This window comes from Haliotis asinina, chromosome 3, assembly GCF_037392515.1.
Source record: "Haliotis asinina isolate JCU_RB_2024 chromosome 3, JCU_Hal_asi_v2, whole genome shotgun sequence".
In the NCBI taxonomy this organism is placed as follows: domain Eukaryota; kingdom Metazoa; phylum Mollusca; class Gastropoda; order Lepetellida; family Haliotidae; genus Haliotis; species Haliotis asinina.
This window is the reverse complement of record NC_090282.1, coordinates 41,108,406-41,129,677: the sequence shown is the minus strand read 5'-3', so window position 1 is coordinate 41,129,677 and position 21,272 is coordinate 41,108,406. Positions and strand designations below refer to the sequence as shown.

The window sequence follows — 21,272 nt, the reverse complement described above, 5'->3', positions numbered from 1 at the left end:
TAAGTCCCGATGACATCTTAATGAAGCTGTGCTGGTCTTGTCAACAACTCATGCTGATTCAACATGGTGAATGAAATTGTGCAAAGGCACATTTGTTTGGGTCCCTATTCCACGAAGATTTCTTCTTGAAACTTTAACAAAACAGACAGTGCCATTCCATGACAATGTCTATCCCATCAAATGTTATTAATAATATCCAGGGGCTCCTTTCACAAAGCAACTTTTATGAAGGTTCACCTTAACTTCTTTTACACTGCACTACGGTTACCTCAGACCTGAACCAGTTTGTACCGAACCAAGAACTGTGTACCATATTACATACCGAACTGTGGCATGGCATACCGTTGCACAACTAGACACTAGAGATGGGCTTCACATATTACTTCATGATATATGTATGCATGCACAAATTTTCTCCTGAAATAAAATTAACTTTAGATCCTGAAGATCAGTTATTTTTTGCTTAGACTTTCTTTGTAGAGAACTGGGAACAGCAACCTAATCTAGACACTCACCACAGACACCCATCCCAGTGCAGAGACAGACTCGCTGACTGTGGACAAATGGTTGAAGAAAGGGCTGGTTCGGTTCTTCTCTCGAAATCCCTGGAATAGACAAGAACATGATTGAACAATATCCAACATAGTTAACTATTTCAACACCAGTCAACCAGAGGCGTTTACTGTTATGAAACCGAGGTCACAGACTCTCAGGTCATGGATGAAACCTATGGTTATCAGAAAAATACAAGCTTGTAAAGCATCATTGCTATTACATGTCATACACCATTTGAAAGGTATAATTATACTGTTTATAAATATGAAAAGCCGAAACATATGTCCAAGAATTTGTTTTCCAATAACATTGTGAAAAATAGTTCAAAATTCTAAAATATGGTCATTTGAAATTTAATGAATGTTTTCAGACATTGTGAAAAAGTGATAGATTTGATACAAGAGCCATATGATAGTTAGATTCTGAAAATTATGTATCACTTTGATGCAACTACTGGTTGTTTGGTGTATGGGGACTCATAACGTTTTGGTCAGTTTTCAGACATACGGTGCTGAATAGGTTTAAGATGATTTCCGGTAAGAGAAAAGGAGAAGTAGTGATGGTGTTGATGGGAAGGGGACAGTGAAACATAAGGACACAAAGGATGGACTTGTGTAAGGAGTCACACAGACGTGTGTAACATATTATTCCTATAGTCTGTAACTACTGTAACATTCATGTTTGTAGTTTATGGTATATTGCTACTGTTTCCTGACGGAATGATACCCAATAAATAAATATCAAATATCAAATATTATACGATAAAAGAACCCAACAGCAACAAGACATTATAAATATGTATTTCTGAAGGGTCATTGAAGACAATATCTTTTATGCGGGATACTACATGATGAAAGAACTAGTTTTTGTGAATGTTTAAGCACAATATTCCACTTCTTTTCCTACCTAAAATGCTAGGTCACCTTGAGAGGACTGTGTATTATGCTTGGGTGCTTAGTTCCTGATGAAAATATGGTATTTGTTGGGAACATTACTGTGACTACAGAAAAGGAGAATGAGTGAGATGGAGTCTGTAAATGAGTTTGTATGTGAGTGTGTGAGTGAGTGATTGGGTGTGTGAGTGTGTGAGTGAGTGATAAGTGTGCGCATGGATGAGTACAACTCCAAAGACCCTCAAAGAGCATCCCCCTCTAAGGTTGAAACCATTAGCCATTTCAGCTGAGTTTATCTTTCAAACTAACAACATAAAAACCAATAAAAATCATTTTACACTCAACTAAAAATGTGGAAGTCATTGTTTTAAATATAAATAACCTTCAAAGCTGGGAACATAGAAGAGCTTCAAGTTGATGTATCTTCCACAAAGATAACACTGACAGACTCCAGCAGAACAAAACAAAGCAAGTCTGCACCAGCAATCAACAATATATATTACTGTATCATTGTTAGGGATAAGGTCACAATTTTCTTATCAGTCTGTCAAAATATGTGTAATTTACTGCTGCATTACTGTTACTTTGAAGTGTGCACTCTCCAACAGAGATCCAACCAGGCATACAGGGAGATGAATTCAACTGTGTGGGACGACGAACCTGCCCACGGCTTGACATTTCAAACTTACACCAACTATGTAATGGTTGGCATTCTGTCAACCTGCCTGTGTGTGTAACACCTATTTAACACCTTCCCAACACCAGGGGTCTGTTGTTAATTATTACAGTCAATATCAACCTGAAGCAGATCCTGTGTGGGGGATCGGTTTCAGTAGGTAGGGGATGGGAGTTGAACTTCGTACAAACTGACACAATAATTAGAGTTTATTTAATCAGGGTATTTCTTAAGATCTAAATTGGTTAGTTGTTGATGTTTACTACAAAATAAAACTGTATAAGAAGGATATAAATACGCCATATTTCCATTCTGCTGTTTGTTCTTCCCTTTGAGAAACAACCCACAGCATTCAGTTTCTTTTGTGTGTTGCTGTAAATTGTAACTGAGACTCACTGAAACTGTCAGAAACCTTACAATAATAAAACAAGACTGGTGGGAATAATTGTCTGGAATTTCAAACTGACAGGAAAATGTGCTACCAGTTGAGTTATGTTACTTTTAATGGACTTCACTTCGAATCTTTTCAAATTATTGGAACAATGGTTGAAAGTATATCAAGACAATATTGTTATTCAAACTTTTTTCAGCAAAGTGTTGAGATGGGCTATTTTGGTGTTTAATGCCTTCAACAGAAGAATATGTGAATGTGGGGATACATTGCATATCTCTTGAGTTCAGTGTGCACTTTCTCCCAAAAGCAAATCTGTAGAGGTGGGGATGAACATAAAACTTGCCATTATGAGTTTTTTTTGTTTTTTTTTGCTTTGTTTTTTTCTGAACACTATTAAACATTACTAACAGTGTGAGCAAGAAGTACCAGAGATACTATATCAGCACATCTACACTCAGTTAGGCATTGTATTTGTACTCTATTTCATGTATCTTATTCAAAATTTCACTCTTATTGCTTACATTAATTTCAGCGAAAGTGTGTGAAGAGATCAGCAGATCATAGCAAACCATAGATAATCATAGCTACTGCAGTCACATCATTCTTAATGATGCCATAAAATCAAACTTCATTTGACACAGAATAATTGAACATATACCATTAAAAAAAGTAGGGGATAATCCATTTTGCGAGCATACTACTACCCAAGTTAATGCCAATGCAGATGGTATAAAGTAACATATGTATGCATGCATGCATGTATGCATGCAGATGGTATAAAGTAACATATGTATGCATGCATGTATGCATGCAGATGGTATAAAGTAACATATGTATGCATGCATGCATGTATGCAGATGGTATAAAGTAACATATGCATGCATGCATGCATGTATGCATGCAGATGGTATAAAGTAACATATGTATGCATGCATGCATGTATGCATGCAGATGGTATAAAGTAACATATGTATGCATGCATGTATGCATGCAGATGGTATAAAGTAACATATGCATGCATGCATGTATGCATGCAGATGGTATAAAGTAACATATGTATGCATGCATGCATGCATGTATGCATGCAGATGGTATAAAGTAACATATGTATGCATGCAGATGGTATAAAGTAACATATGTATGTATGCATGCAGATGAAGCATTTCCACAGGAATGGAGTAAAGGTTTTCTTAATTTCCCTACATCATTTGTTTCCACCTTGGTTTCATCATTCCCATTTTATCAATCTTGTAAATCCAACATCCCACCCCACCCCAGTGTTTTTTGAATGGTGAGTGAGTGAGTTTAATGACACATCGGCAATATTTCAGCCATATCGTGACGGGAACGGAACATTAAAATGGAATATATGAGTATTATAACAATCAGTCGACGAAGGACAGTAAAACAACTAGAACATCACAGAAATGAATGTAAAACTAGTAGCTATGCCTAAAACAATTTATCTATAGAGGACAATACAATATAAAACCGGGCTATAGATTGCCAACAACTGAAGGTAGATCACCATACTAGGGACCATGGGGACTTACAGTACTTTTGCTACCTGCATGGACCCTAGCTGGATTTACATCATCCCCTCAGCCGTCAGCAATTTCGGAAATCTAGCCATACAATAAAAATACACTTATACTACCATTAAAAACGTGGAAATTTAGAATTTACTTTGTATGTTTGTGGACTTACGTACCCTCTCAGGAGGACAATAATTTTACAATACTTCAACCCCCTTTGAGGGTACAGCCACCAACAATTCAAGTTACTAATTCAAACTACCAATCATTAAAATACATCTATTTACAGAAACATATTATTCAAAATCCAACCAAAAAATCAATTTCTTTTAAAAAACCTATAATTAAATGAGAATTAACGCTGGTAAAAAGATCCTTAATTGTTTTAACTGTAAAATACTTATCCCTTGTGATGGAGTTTTAGAATGGTATGTAACGGATGTCATACTCTGCTGTTCAAGTTACAATTGCTGTTGATTAAGTAACTATCATACAGGTAACATAATGTTTTCCACTATCATGACTGCAGGAGTCTTGCCGGTGACTGGACAAATATATTCTTCCACAAGCAAAAATATTCACCAACAGCAAAAAGTTGCACCAAGGCTCTATCTTATGGTGATATTTATCTAAAAATTGCACAAAAATGCAGTTAAAATGAAACTGGACTATAGTACTCCTGATAAACTTGTAGTTTTTTTCTGGCAATCATGAACACATCAAAATCCTTTGGAGATATTATTGGCTACTGTCCAACTGAACTGAGAGTAGATTGAGAAGCTGAGTTTATCAGAAAATGAGCATTCACTGCAAACAAAACAATACTTATAGAACAGGAAGTACAATTTACGAGGTAGATCATCATGCCTGTTGATGTTAAATCTCAAATTTTCAATATGTCTGGACCAAATTTATTATCAGCATTCTGTTAAAAATTCACAGAAGGCACCAAGGGCAGTTTTTAAGCATAAGACTAAAACAGTCTCTTATTCTTTAGAGGGGCTTGTGCATTATGCTTAGGTGCTCTCAAGATGACTTGTGACCGAGTGAGAGAGTGAACGAGGTGTATGCATATTCGTTTATTAATCTGTCCAATCTATCCTAATTTCACATGATTTATTACCTAGAGTTGAAGACATAGCTACAAGCTCTAACAAATATTTAACAAAAAAACATTAAGGAGTTTAACACAAAAAGACGCCAAACTACAAGTGAATTTCCCTCAAATCTTGACCTTTCAATACTCAAGCCTCTGGATCATATGCACCAAACTCATCTTAATACAGTGAAGACTTTGCGAAGATAGTGCATGTCAAGTATTTTAAACAAAAAAATCCCCATGATTTATTCAACACACAAACAATGATGTAGTGATATGGCACATGGTCCTCAATGAACATAAATCACAGTGTCCTGTCAGGACATATTGAACAAAATTATCACATGCATAAAACTGAATATCTGTAGAAAAGTGGCACACGATGACCTTGACCCTACACACAGGTTAGTAATGATCTCCAATCTGATGTTCACCTTTTGGCGCAAGCTGGGATTTATACTGCTTTTAGCAATATTCCACATCATCCTGGTGGGGGACAAAAGAAATGGGTTCACACAATGTACCCAAGTGGGGAATTAAACCCGGATTGTCGCTGTGATGAGCAAACACTTTAACCACTGGGCTACCCTACTGCCCCTCTACCTGTGTAAAACATGCATCAAAGTTTACTGACCTACAGTAAATGTGTCAGTTTCTGTGGTAACCTATGGGCAGGCAATGGCCTTCAAAAAAACCTGACCATTGATATGATATATCATTATTTCAACAAGTAGCACCAGAGACAGGCTACATGAGATACTGTAGTGGTGCTTAAAAAGGGCAAGCAATCAATTCATGCAAAACCTGGAAGCACCATTCCATTCATGAAAGGCAACTTAATAAAGTCTCATCTGATGATGCCCACCATCTCAGCATAAATGCTTATCTATGAATCAATGCAACATAGGCAGTAAATGTTTATCTGTTAATCAATCCAATATTTTCCTCTGCAATAAACTAAAGAGATTCCCACTTGATAAAAGAATCATGAGAAATTCCTGTATTTCAGTGAACTTGTCGTCTGAGCAAAGTTCATTTCCTTTCAACTATAAAGACTATCAGAGACAGTCTAATCAGAGATCAGAGACAGATAATGTCACTAACCCTGACAGTGAAGCCATTAAAACTGTAAAGGCCCAGTTTCCAGAATCACTATAGCATTCATTTGTTTGAAATGGGTCACAAATGCTCCTCCATGTCCAGACAGCTTTTGAAAGTTGAGAACTGACAGAGAGGAAAAGATGGCAAACTTGCACAGAAACTGATTTGTAAGGTTTGTGATAATTCACCTCGGAAATTGTTTATTTGGGAGCTTGACAACACTTAGTCTGCCTTAAGTGGTTTGTGATTTAATCCTTAAAGTGCTGCACAACAGAACTAATTCCTACAGGTTAACTAGGTATGAGGGACCGACAGCGCACAGCCGCCGCACAGCCGCCGCACACATCACTCCAGCATTGTGCTCAGGAGGAAAGGGTTGAAAGAGTTATCTCCCTTTGACTACTCACCATAATTGCTTCAATCTTCTCAGATGTTGGCTTCAGTAGGTTCACCAAGACGCTCTGCAACATAAACATTACCATTAAACATCAACGACTTCAGTTTACTTGTAAGTGTATGGATATCTGTTAATGTTAGTGCTTTTATCATGTCCATAAATAGCTGGACGTGCTAATGGATAGAGAGAAGGTTTTCAGCATCATAATTTGGCATTCACTTAACCAAATTGAAAGGAAACTGACTGCCAGTGTTCGCACTCACCTACATGATGTGAACATCACACAACACGGGTGATTGTGAGAAAGATTATGGTTCTATACTACCATAAGCATTCAATCATAAAGAAGAAATGAGTAGTCCCAACCCAAAACAATTCAGAAGACATTTGAAATTTATCGTTTTCACATATAACTGCAGACCTGAAGTTGACTATTAACTCCCAAATCAGGTGCCTCCTCATCTTCTCACAAAATCAAGGAAGTTCTTTGCACAATCCAACAAAGTCATTTGGCCGGACAAGTCACGAAACAACAGAGTCTGTCTGGCATAAAAATTGCATTCCTGCATTGTATTCTACAAATCAGAGCTACCAAAACAGCTAACATGATCTGATCACATAGTTCTACATAACATTTATCATGGCAGTGTACATGACCTCGCCTCACAAAACAACACTACTTCACATCTACCATGGCAGTGTATTATGACCTGACTACACAACACATCTACGTTGACAGTGTACATGACCTGACCTGACTACACAACACTTCCCATCTACCATGGCAGTCTATATGGCCTGACTACACAACACTGCTTCCTATCTACCATGGCAGTCTATATGGCCTGACTACACAACACTGCTTCACATCTATCACGGCAGTCTATATGACCTGACTACACAACACTGCTTCACTTCTACCTACCATGGCAGTCTATATGACCTGACTACACAACACTGCTTCACTTCTACCTACCATGGCAGTCTATATGACCTGACTACACAACACTGCTTCACATCTATCATGGCAGTCTATATGACCTGACTACACAACACTGCTTCCTATCTACCATGGCAGTCTACATGGCCTGACTACACAACACTGCTTCCTATCTACCATGGCAGTCTACATGGCCTGACTAGTAACACAACACTTCACATCCATCATAAAGTGTCTTGCTTGTGAAATCAATAAATTTATTATGATGCACAAAATGCAACAGTGACGTGTCTAAGACTTATACCATCAGTGGAAAAAGGTAGAAATTCCATCCAAAGTTGAAATGGCAATAGAGCAGGAAAGGTTTCCCTTAGAAAAAAAAAATCTGCTTACCTTATGTTATTTCAAAAGAATATTTTCAAAACTTGATAGCTTTCCTTTGTTTGTTTTCCCATTAAGTTTTTTCCCCCCCAAACAATTACGGGAAGCAGTTGCACTTTTGTTCATTCTGATATGCCATTTGTTTTCAAGCAACCATAATAAATGAGAGCGAATGACAAGTGCCAGTTACTACGGATCTATCATCAGGGTTAGTTTACACTTAGTGATGGGATCATGTTTGAACAGTCGATTCAACATGCAAATTTCTCTTCAGAGTGTCAAAACACCTAGCGCATGTGATGTAATGTGTGAGAAAGGGCTGACTGATATCACACAGATACAGGAAGGGATACAGGAAGCAGTCACAGCTCACACTCATCAATCAAAACATCTTTACTAATCCGTCTGCCTGCTGGTCAGTCTGTGAGCCAAGCCATTAGCTGGGAACTATTTGCTGAGTAATGAAACAAGTAAATAAACACACACAGTTGGAAGTCGGAAGTGATATAGGTTTTGACTTTAACACCTGGGATATGTGGAACCAACTTCATGGATTAATAATTACAATCTAGGTTTACAGTATTCAACTGATGTGTGTGATGCCACATTCCCCAATATTTAAGATGTATGGAGAATGACCTTCACACTTCAAACCCATACAGGGAATCGAACAAAGCAATACAAATGACAGCTCTATCCAATGGGTTGTAAAACTTCCACAGTAACATCATTGATGTGGCAATACCTTATATCCTATACCTTTTGCTGATGTTCTAAGAAAAGTTGAACCAGGGCAATTATAATTATTACTTATGTTCAATGTTTTGAGTTTTTAAGCATATTTTCAAAGAATCAGATGGAACCTCAGGTACCCTTCTGTGTCCAAGGGAAAGAAATATTCCGAGTTGTGTACCTGGGGCTGCCATATGTGAACATGTAACAAATCAGACCTCATTGGCTTAATGTTCTATGCACAATTTTGAATCTGATTTCCTTCTAACCTTCATTCCCTTTATCACCTATTTAAAACAAGTGGATCCATGTCATTCAATTAAAAAAAGATGTTTGGTCTAATCTTGATATACAGAATCCTGGAGTATTTATCCAATCGTCCAAAACAAAAATTCAATCTTAGCCATGATTCATCATGCGTAGCAACGGCCAAGGGTAACTGCATGAAAGAGGGTGCATCTTCAATCTCCCCACAGGATGATCACAGTACAAGTTCCAGTGCTGAGAAGCAGCAAGTACTAAATGCTGCTCTGGTAGGACTTATGAATTCAAGGACAGAGAGTCTCCTTAAAACCACTAAAGTTGCCACTATCAAAGCAAAACATATGCTGTAAAATATTATTCAATACAAATGATCACTAAAATTCACAAATGGATAATAATCATTCTTTATTTTGCACCTTTCTAATGCAACAAAGTCTAATTGTATTGCTGTTACCAGGGTTGTAGATCCTTACCTTGTGTTACAAGAGAGACCATTCTGCTTCATTATGGTCAACTGCAAAGCTAACTGTATGGAAATCAGTAACCCGAGACTTTTACCACCTTGTCTGGTCCACCTTTTGGACCCGAAAGCGCCAAAATTACTTGTATCAAATTGAAAAAAAAAATAATGGAAGAGACGTATATTTCCAGACGTTTGAATCAAGATGCTTATACTGAACTTGTTATGTTACCATGGTAAAGGAAGCAATTTATTTTCGCCTGATTACCACTATTGGTAACATCTTGTGACAGGGTCTGGAGGTTTGGGACTGCCAGCTGGAGGCCATATGGGAGCCAAGCATGTGGATCGGAGGGCCTTGGGCTAAACGACGAATGTCATACATGACTGGAGCTTGCTCGTCCAGGGAGGAAATATGTTTCATACATGGAAGATATTTTTTCCTTCCACTTTTTTTCAATTGTAGGCATGAGAAGCCCAATGGCATGACTCTAACACAAACGGTATATAATGCTTAAAATCAAGTTTCTGTCTCCGTCATAAGGTGGATACAGAAAAGACCCTGAATCATTGGGTTCACAGAATTCTCGCAAATTCCAGAATTGCTCTTCAATTCAAATACCAATATTGCCATGCCAGAGCATCATAGGTCTAATGGTGCCACAAAAGCAAATCAGCACTATCTCCATAATGACATGAATGGACCAGGTAACCCATGGTTAACAGAATGAGCACAATGCCTTCATTAACCATCAAGAGTTAGGCCTTTTTAAAAAATATTTTTGGCTATGGACACATCAACTAATATTTGGCAAATTTAGAATAGATCACAAATTTGACTGTCAAAGCTATGGGCTAATTAAATTAAATTGAAACTAACCTAGACCAATATGTGAAGAGAAATAACTATTAAATTTGTTATCTCTGAAAAGAGTCATCCTGTTTTGTACTCTGGCTGAACAGCAATACTTTTCAGGTGTTGTTTAAATTCTTCTTTTTTTGCCCTATATTTCATGTACAGGTAAACATGTAACAAAAAGTTTGGTAATAACACAATAGTTTCTGTATATATGTATACAGTGTATGAAATTGGCAGGATTATTTTCCAAGTAGTAAATGTAATGCTGACCGATATTGAAAAACTAATTGCTAAGTTCCTGTTGATAGGTAAACATGTCATATCATAATGACAGACAATTCATTATTTAAATATTCTGAATACTCTGAAACCATTAGTGCTGTATATGTAAATATAATGTTTGACCACTTATATGATTTTCTTATTCAGATTATTGTTTTCTTTTCATTCCCAATATAATGAGTCTATTTATAAGCTCCAATTGTAGCTCAACTGAGTTCAACCATGATTTTTCACTGCCTCATCAACAACCTCCAGATCATTGTTCATATTCTATTTTAACCTATATGCCACGTAGGGACCCATTAAATTTGTAAGCACAATCTGTAAATCCAAAATTAGAAAAGGGGGCTTCAAAATGAAACTGCTTGGTGTTCACAAAGCAATTAAATGCTACAAATGTAAATCTGTGTTAATGTGGAGTAGTCATCTGATCCCTTTTTGGATCAAAGACTTGACTCCGTCTGGTGGTCACCTTATCATCCTGGTTTACAAGATAACACACCACTCAACACTCAACAGCCATACAGATTTCTCCCTACTATCTGCAAGAACACTGAGCAAAGTATCTTTAAGGAACAAGCAAGTGTTATTCTACCCCAAACAGCTTCTGCAGAATGATTCTGAATTGAAATAAGTTCACATTTTTTGGTGATTGATATTAGTGGCCATAAGTTTTTTCAAGGAAGTGAACAGTATTTATAATTACTGTTTTAAAAAAGTAGGTGATTTATTATCTAACGGCAACCCTAGTGGCCAGTTAACACGTTCAACACACATGTTCTAAAAACATGCTACACAAGCAAGTCTTGTTGTCAGACCTCTGTTGGGGATTTTACAGGTTTAACACTCTTTTTCAAATCTCATACCATGAGCCTTGTATCAAACAAACTGAAAAAAATGATTCCACAACAAGAAGACAAAGTGGTATTCCCTCTAGTGAAACTAATCTGAAAAAAAGCATATTACAGGTAAGACTCTTTCAGTGTTTCGCACTCACAGCAGCTGTCAAACTTTAAACGTTTGCAGTGTTTCACAGATATGGGGTCAGTTTGTTCTCCAAGAGAAAACAATGAGAGCGGTTTTAAAACAAACTCTCAGTGATCAGTCTTGCAACCTGAAGCATGTAGGAAAGCAGCTGTCTTCTCATTTATTTCAATTAAAATGCCTCTCTAAGTTAAATTTGACAGCTAAGTAATTAAAAGCATGAATGATCTAGCATTTGGTTTTGTTGTTTGTTTTTTCTTATGGAAGCCAGCCCTGAAAAGCGGATTACTTGGTCTGTGGGTATTGATGCTATACACAGGACTAAGGTAATACCACCCCTGGCAGTGATAACTGTAGTATTTTTACTTCTGTCATCAGCCTATGCAGAAAGTAGTCATTGGGCAGATCAAAACGTAACAGGCTCCCATTTGACAAAGAGGCTACAGGCTGGAATGACTTCAACCTGGCTGCCTTTTGGGGTGTGCTCCTGGTGAGCCAGACTGTAAGGTTCAACCAGGGAGGGTGTTTTGACCCGAGAGATATAAATTAGCCAATATTTGTTACATTGTGCCTCATTAGCTGCTCATGATGACTAGGTGAGCGGAATAAGGTGCTCTATTCACCAAGCGTTACATAATAAATGGTAATGTTTTTCACAACTGGAAGATATGTCCTTACAAAATAAAGAACCTAAAACAGACTACATACAATTCTATGAATCCAAAAACATGCTTAAACGTTATAGAAACTGAGAGTCCAGTTAAGTATCCTAGGAGTACAAGGTTCCCACTTTCTCTATGAACTTTACCTCTATATTCCTTGAAAAATCATTATACAATACAGACAGATAACCAACACAACACAAGCCCATGTAGGTGCTGCATTTCTGTATATATAATATCCAGAATAATTAAGTCGTAATAATGGTCTAAATTATCAATTAAAAAAATTATCAATTACATATAATATATTGAGCAGCAAAGTGTTTTTGTCTGCAGCAGTTTCAACAGCAATCCATGTCACTTGTATGCTTGTCGTGACTGGTCAATGCAGGTTAGCCACATTTCCAAGTGGATACAACAAACTTGTATCTTACGCTCAACTGGTTTCTGACAACTACTTTTACAGCATCATTTTAAATCAACAACTAAAACAAATAAATCTGACATGAAGTTCCTGGTGAGCTTGATAAAAATATATTAAATACTGATTGAAGTGAAGCATGTTTCATACATTAATATTGTTGTTCAACAAATGTTTTTCAAATCCATTACCTGAACCAATTTTGTTTAACAATTTGTAGCTGTGCTGTTGCACAAGCGCTTGTACTTGCTGTATTCAGCAGATCAAATTTAAACTGCACAATCTCCATTTGTTGTCAGGGAACTACTTGCATTAACAGAGCCCTTTTTGGATCCTGACTGGGTGTACTGTTTAGTATAAAACAGTTAAAAAGTAATGTAAATGTAACTTGAGTTAAATATTTATTGAAAATGATTAATGTTAAATATAAAAAACCTACTCAGATAACTTAAAACTTGACTGCTTATTGTAAACATGCTGAAATCTTGTAAAACAACATAAACGATTTGGTATTTTCAAAACACACGACAGCAGAGTAGAACCAGCTGGCCCAGCCTGTTCCTGGCATCAGATGACCTGCACTCTCACCGACATATTTTGCATTTAAGATTCATATTGACAGTCTGTTTGCTATTCAAGTGGTTGTTTATCTCGGCTGAAACAATATTTTGTAGTTAACATGGTCATATAGTAAACTACATATTTACAATTTCACGTCTGCTGGGAGATGGGTTAGAATACAGCCAGTTCTCCAAGAAAGAGTTTACGGAATTGAATCAGGTTGTCAGTTTGTTTGGGTGTTGTATAATGCTGCACTCAGCAGTTTTCCAGCTACATTTCTGGTCTGTAAACAGGCAATCCAGTGAGTGCCAAAGCAAGCATCGATCTATGAAAATGGGATGAATGACATGCATCAACGGAGTGAGTCTGACTACCTGATCATAACATTTGCCGTTTACGATGGGCATGGGCTGATTGGGTTGTCAGGCTCCCTGACTTCAATCATGAAAAACATTGTAAGTTAAAGGTTTGCCTGCAACAAACTCATGCTGTTTACCACTGTCTGGCCCAGATGCCACAAAACTGAAATATTGAGGAGTGCGGCGAAAAACTAAATTCACTCACTTTAATTGTTCTTAGTTGTTCAGAGGAATGTTGCAGACAACAGCATCAAACAACATTCACTCACTCTGTGTATCGTGAAGTTTATATCATGTACTCTCATTTCATTAGAAACTGTTGATATATAAATGTGACCACTGCTTAAAGTATTGTGACCTTGACCATTGACCTCTGAGGTCTGTCTTTACAGACCAAGAAGAGAAGATTTCCTTAGCCAAGTTGAAGAGAAAAGCCTGGAGTAAGGTATATAGAAAAACGAAACAGCTATTTATGTGGAAGCGATCTCACAATTACAGTTGAACATGTTACAGACTGAGTATCTGTCTATAGAAGTAACATTAGTTGTGAGGGACACAACATATGTTATAACAGACTGGGCATCTGTCTGTAGTTGTCGCAGAAGTTTACACTGAAAAACACATGTGTTAATTAATAACTGGCCTTTTGTCAATTCATGTCTAAATGATTTTACTTAGGGTACTGTTTTGGCAAAAAAAAAAAGTTATAACACCATTACTTCAGTCAGTAAACTAGTAACATATGTGGGTACTGCAGGTTGCATTGCTGTTTGAGGCTATTTGTTATGATTCACTTCGTGCAGTGACAGAGAACCAGTCTTCTGTTCATTACACAGCAGACACAGGAGATGGAGTGTTAGTCAAGCATGTGATCTTTATGGACTGAGCTCCTGTCAACTAAACAACATGACAACAAAGGTAAATATGCTCCATCACTGACCTGGGCAGGCTGCTTGCTCTGTGAGGCGACAACCAGGAACTGTCTCTGTGCCTGGAACGCTTCCTGAACCATATCACTCTGCAAAATCAAGAGAGGTAACTCTGTAACAAGGTATATTAACAACCTGGAAAATTATTTCACCTTTCTTGCATAATCGGCCTGTTGCCTGGCTTGTCCCCATCTTGCAAAAATCAATGTAATGTGAATGGTATGATTGCGCAGGTTGTATGGTTTGGTAGTTGATGGCTCGTCTATGCTGTTTTCAGTCAAGTGGTGATCTATTTGTCACCCATGAACATTTAACAGAAGATAATAAATGTGGTGTATGTTTCACTAGCAGTCCGTTCAGTATCTTGGGAGTGAAAGTAGGATCTCATATACAGTCGAACCCCATTTACTGGACACCACATATCGGGAATCCCCAACTTTCAGACGATTTTTATGTGAAATGAAACTTACGTTCATTAATTGTGCTTGCTTAACCGGACCCCACGCTTCCGGACCCGGATGGCGAATTTTCAAACCTTTCCCTTAGATGTCCATTGAAAAATTATCCAGTTTTCCTCACAGACATATCTGTGCAACGTGCATGTGTATATATCACATCAATACCGTTTACCGCATGACTAAGTGGTTCCATTCTTAATCTATCGGAAGGCATTTGGTGTGAATTGATTACTTAGCCATCAAAACACTAGGGACGCATGTCACTCGGGTTGTTTATTAGGATTTGGCGCGTGAGAGGACATCTCATCAGTAACGAAAACACATGGTAAGTAGGATTAAGGTAAACTACATTGTAATTGTACTGTAGATAATACTTATAAATCGACCCCTGCTATCTGTCGTGATGCAAGTTAAAAATGGCCTCACACATGATCTAAGTCATGTGATCCTGTCCGGAAGTTTACTTTCTGCAGACAGCATAAGTTCAGCGCGATGTCATATGTTTTAGGGCATTTAAAATTAAAACAAAAGAATATGCAATTGGCAAAAACGAAACTTTTTGTCATCAATTTACCTTTTTTGCATCTAACTTACCATCTGAAGCTCCACACGCTACATGATTACGTCAAAGACAACCTGACAAATAGTAACCTGCATTCCACCTTCCATGTATAATCGGTACGCTTATTTGTTATGATGATTTACTGTTATTACTATTGACTGTTGATGTATTGATATAAGTACATGAATTTTTTTGCTTTCAATTTTCACATTTTGCTTGTTTGATCCAGTTAAGCGGATGTCTCGCGATCTGGACGATTTTCGAGTGAAACCAAAACGTCCAAATAAATGGGGTTTGACTGTACTTGTTCAAGAGAGAAAATGGGGTCAAATATACTTATTGAGGAGTGAACTCGGAATCTCATATATTTACCAGATAGTGAAATTGTGATCTCATATACTTAATGGGCATTGAAAGTGGGATCTAATTTCCTTATTGGGGAGAGAAAGTAGCATCTTGTATACTTACTGGGGAGTGAAAGATGGACCTAATACAATTATCGAAGATTGAAATTCGGATCTGATCTTTGGAGTCAAAGTGGGATCCCAAATACTTATTGGGAATGAAAGTAGGATACCAAAGACTTACTGAGGGTATAAAGTTGGATCTCATATACTTACTGAGGAGTGAGAGTGGGACCCCATTGATTTATTGAGGGGTGAAAGCTGCATCTCATAGACTTATTGAGGAGTGAAATATGGATCTCATAGATTTATTGGGGAAATACTTATTTGGAATTCTGGGTATGTGCTAAAAATTTCCAGTGTCTCCTGAAACAAGCTATGCAGGATTAATCAAGAGGGAAGTTAATCTCATCATTCAGTAACCATAAGATGAACAATCTGTATACACACCTGAGTCTTGACATCGCCCCCTATAGATGAACTGAGTGCCACATACTTTCCCAGTGGGCCACTCACGATTGCATCAAAGGCGACAACAAAAGGTGCAGCCTCTGAAACAAGAACAGCTTACACATGAGACAGACGTAATGCCCCAGTGACCCAGTTCAGATAATACCCACTTTGAACAGCACCATATTCATATCACAGTATTCAGTAGTATTTTGGAAGAAAGTCAGAAGTGATGTAGATGTCAGATGGGTGTTTTTCTTCATCAACCGTTTTACTACTGGCATATCATGCAGACATGAAAGATTAATCTGCAATCAATTTGGTGTTGGTCACACTCTGCAGTAATCAATTATAGATAACAGGATACATCATTGATTGGAAATTAACACTTCTCAATCAGAGTTTCAGATGGCCTGCAGTTGGCAGGCACATGGCAGACTTGGACAGATATACGATATTGGGGGTAAAAATTTCAGATTCCTCTTAATAATAATCAATGATCAGTCGTCTTCCATGCCCCAAGTTAAAATATCTATGGTTGATTGAATTAAAGAATTGCGTTATATCAAGCACTCAAGCAGTATATTACAACATGAACAACAGAAATTGGTTTCACACACTTAGTGATAGAAGTTAGTTGAAAAGTTAAAATAACAAACATTTTTCGATAATACATACAAGGTCACTGTACACCTCTATGCTGCAGTACTCTGTAAATAGTGTCTAACATGTACAAGAAAATGTAGGCCAGGTTCCTTACACCCTGATGTCTGAAGGGCAATGGGGTATGCATTTAATCATTTGCTTGTAACACTGAACCGGGTACAATGAGTGAAACTCATATGTAGTGTCCCCTGCAGTGATATTGCTGCAATATTGCTACAAGCAGTGTACAACTAAACTCAAGTGTCAGAGTTTGTCGCATATAGGATCAGAGCAGTTAATACAGAAAATACGGTACATCACTCTGGGCAGCATAGCATGGTGTTGTAGATACTGTTGGAAGTGCTGGCAGACTTCTCTCTCTCTTTCTCTGTGTGTCTCTCTCTCTGTGTGTCTCTCTCCCTCTCTCTCTCTCTCACACGCACGCACGCACGCACACAGTCCAGTTATCACACATGCTCAGGAGTGGTACTTTGATGCAAACCTGCATTACATCACCACTGTAATCACAACCCAAGGCAATATCCAATGTCACCCAAGGGAGGGTCTTGTATTTCACTAATGTAGATCGTGTGAGCTTTTGTAATGATATTATAATAACATTCCACTTCTTCCTTATCATAATGAATTAGTCGGAATGTTTTTTGCACTTAATTACAAACAAATTCATACCATACAAATGCAGTGATATATTTTAATGAAATGGTCATACATCCATATTATTGGTTTTCTCATGGTACACATCAGAATTACAATCACCCAGTACCTGCTGAAAGTTTCAATGCATATAATTACATCAAGGCTAAATGAACATGAAACTAATGAATGATATCAATGCTTGTTCTTTGTTTGTCTTGTCAATGTGGCCACTATGTTAAAATCTATTTTCAAAACAGACCCACTGAGTCTCTTTTATAAACGAAACACCTGTGATCGAATCAATATAGCTGACATTATTCAGTAATAATTCCCTGATGCAATCATTTCAAATCTGGGGATGTTGGGTAGACATATGTGATGGTTGTCTGTTCATCAAACATACATGGGTAATACTGCTGAAGGCAGCATGAATATTACACAACAAAAACATTAAGATATGAACTCTCTCAATAATCTTTGTGCATTCTGTTACTCTGTTACAAATCAGACATTTTACGTGATGGTTTCATCAACAATACACATGTATTTATGAATGCACTTGCATTTATGACAACAACATGTTATCACAAATATCACATATCTAAATTTGAGATGGTCCCCATTTGGGTGGCCGCCATGTTGGTACTTACCAGAATCCCCTGCTGAAGAGGAAGTTTTACTGGCTGGTTGAGATCGAGCCAAGTTCTCTAACCTTGTGGCAACATTCTCCAGTCGAGAGACAGCATTCATTAGCAGGTCCTGTGACATGTTGTCGGCTTCGGCTAATGCTAGGACAACTTGTTGCTGTGCTTCCCTTAGTTCCTCGGTTACTGATTCCTCTGTTCCTGTTTGTGAGGCACCACCATGTGCCAGTTGACTGTCTGTCTTATCTGCGTCAGTACATGCAGTATTCACCTGATAGTTGTTGTTGTCTTGGGCCTGCTTGGCACACAGCTGAGTCAGTTCATCAATGGAACTGTTCACATACACGTGATCCTCAGTGTTGACGTCTTCGTCCACGAAAGGGATAGGAGCTGAAATAGATACACTTCCATTTCTGAGAGACTTATCACCAAGGCTTGGATTAGGGCTATCCGAAACAGCGCCATTTTCAGGCGAGTAGTTTCTTTTCTTAGATCCAAGACAACAAAACATGACTGAAGGTTACATAGGTTATGCTGCTTGGCTACACAGATTCCAGCCTTTTGATGCCACACACTTGAATATTCCTTTCAGAACACTCCACCTTATACCATGTTGACACTGGAGATACAGTTGCAAAGTACGAGAAATACACACACTGTTAATGCTGTCAGAGAAGCAACACAAACATAGGTAGCCAGTAAATATGTGTGCTGGGTAGCAGAAGGTCCAGCTGACTGGGAAGGGTGGAGCAGACGCCAACTGCCTTGAGGCAGAAGTGGTGTGAGACTGTCACTGACTTCCTAGACCGTGGGCAATGACTGCACCTACAGGTATGTGCCTTAGATCAATCAGTGTCAATCTGAGGATGTGCTGCCCCTCTTCTCACAGCTTCCATACTTCTCGGTTCTGTGATACAGCAGGCAGCCTCAGCTCTCAGGTCAGCCAGTGTAGAGCACTCACCACTGATTACTCAGGGTGGTTATGCAGCCTCTCCTAACACTGACTCTATGTGGATGAATATTGCTCAAAGCTTGTTTATCTTGATCTAGTTCACTTACAAAGTTGTATGTACACTTTCATTGAAAATAAATATACCCAGTATTTTTTAACATCACCTTAACTAGTCCATTTATGTTAGTAAAAGTGGGAATAGCATGAGCTTTTTTGTTGAAATCTAACCATAGATTCTAGTCTGTTACAAACATTATCTACATTATACATTCTGCTGGTTGACAGGAGTATCCATAAATTCCTTGACACAATGTTGTTACCCAAGACCCATTCAAGATATCACATCTCAGAGATAACAGTACACCAGCTGATTAGAGGACTACCCCTACTGTTCAATTTAGTAGGCACTATGTCCCGGGGTAATACACATAACTGACATCCAGGCTCAAAACTCTCTGGAGAAAACACAGAATCCAGCATGAATGAAGTCACAAAATGTCTACAAAAGTCATCCAGACTGTTGAAACATGTCCGATAAGAGGGTAAATCCAACATATGAGTAATCTTTGTCACCACAATCTGGAACACTCCATATATGTATAGCTGATAGTCAAAATGCTCGAGACAGAAGCAGACGTGTTATTTCCTTGTATGGTAGAATAGCTTTTCCCAAACACAAGCATAGTAAGTAGACTCCCAGATCAATGAAAACCGTCAACACATTTCTCTATAAATACCATTCAATGCCAACTGGTTTTGACATATTTACAGTCTCACAATGTGACTGTCAATGAGGCCAGGCTGGTAGCCTGAATTATCCAGGGTACAGCAGACGACTATGACTTGAGACCATAATCTGATAACCGCCCATGTGTGGCCAACTTCTACAATGCAGCTTTCTGACTAGTCCCTTAAGGTCAACAGTCCTTTCGGTCTCTCAAACAAATATATTGGCAAAATACCTGTTACAAAGAGTTACATGCCTCGTAAGAACCATTACTATACTGTGCCTTGTGAGTAAAACTGCTGTTGTCTAACTGGTTATGCAGTATCCTGTGTAAACTCTTCACAGCCAGCATCGCGTGACTGACTTGACCAATATCGTTATGTAATGACAAACACAGGCAACAGATGCTAGGCATGGAAACACACACAAAAACATTCAACACCTGGACAGAGGATGACGAAATTGATCATCGATTTCTCAAGTAAGTACGCAATTGACATTCAAGACTACGGCACACACATACACTTGTAAGTGGCTGATTCTAATTGTGACTTAAACACCTTGATCCGTGTGTATATGAGGGGCTGGTCTGGGACGTGAGGAATGGGTGAGGATACAGCCACAGACAGATCGATTGTTCCCGCAAACAACAATATTTGCCCCAATCTGGAATTCAGGAAACATCATGCACTAGCAAAACAACCATCTTGGATGCACCAACAACTTGAGAATCTTCCATTTGTCCCGCACAAGCTTTGTCACCAATTCCAAGTTACACACATGCCAAATTCATACCAAACAGCATGATCATACTGGTTTAACAATTTTTGGACTAAGGTAAAAATTCTTGCTTTCAAATAGACTTTTAATTCTCTTTTTACTGCCCAAGAGCATGTTCAGAGCATGGATCAACAAACAATATTTTTGCTTTTGACATGCTGCATGGAGTTAAGAAGCTTAATCAGTTTTATGTGTAAATGTGCTTCTTGGCAAGAGAGCTGATGTTGAAACAGACTCTTTGTGTTGGATATTTTTTTTTGCATTTTGTAGATATACCTTGTTTGTGTAGACATGCACAGACAGTAAAATATGCAGGATATAAACTAAACAAGATGAACGTTTTGTTTTCAGGCGTCTCCTAATTCATTGTAATGTGCGCCACTGGGCAATGAAATCTTGATTCTTGAGAAAATTACTTCCACCAAACTTTTTTTTGTTTCTATATAAAAACATTTTCACTCAAGCCATATCAGCATTTTTCATGTTTATATTTGTCTTTCACACATGTT

The 21,272-nt window shown here is 38.0% G+C and overlaps 1 protein-coding gene across 1 annotated transcript in view; it reads right to left on the bottom strand.

Annotated features, from left to right (window-relative positions):
* LOC137278011 (adenylyl cyclase-associated protein 1-like) overlaps nt 1-21,272 on the bottom strand; it is an 86,803-nt gene that overhangs the window by 44,779 nt on the left and 20,752 nt on the right. The window contains exons 2-6 of the mRNA XM_067810043.1: nt 18,311-18,694; nt 16,359-16,459; nt 14,496-14,573; nt 6,661-6,714; nt 516-605 (exon numbers count right to left, since the gene is read on the bottom strand). Of these exons, the coding sequence (XP_067666144.1) occupies nt 516-605; nt 6,661-6,714; nt 14,496-14,573; nt 16,359-16,459; nt 18,311-18,428 (441 nt within the window). The 5' untranslated portion in view covers nt 18,429-18,694. The remainder of the gene's footprint in view (nt 1-515; nt 606-6,660; nt 6,715-14,495; nt 14,574-16,358; nt 16,460-18,310; nt 18,695-21,272) is intronic.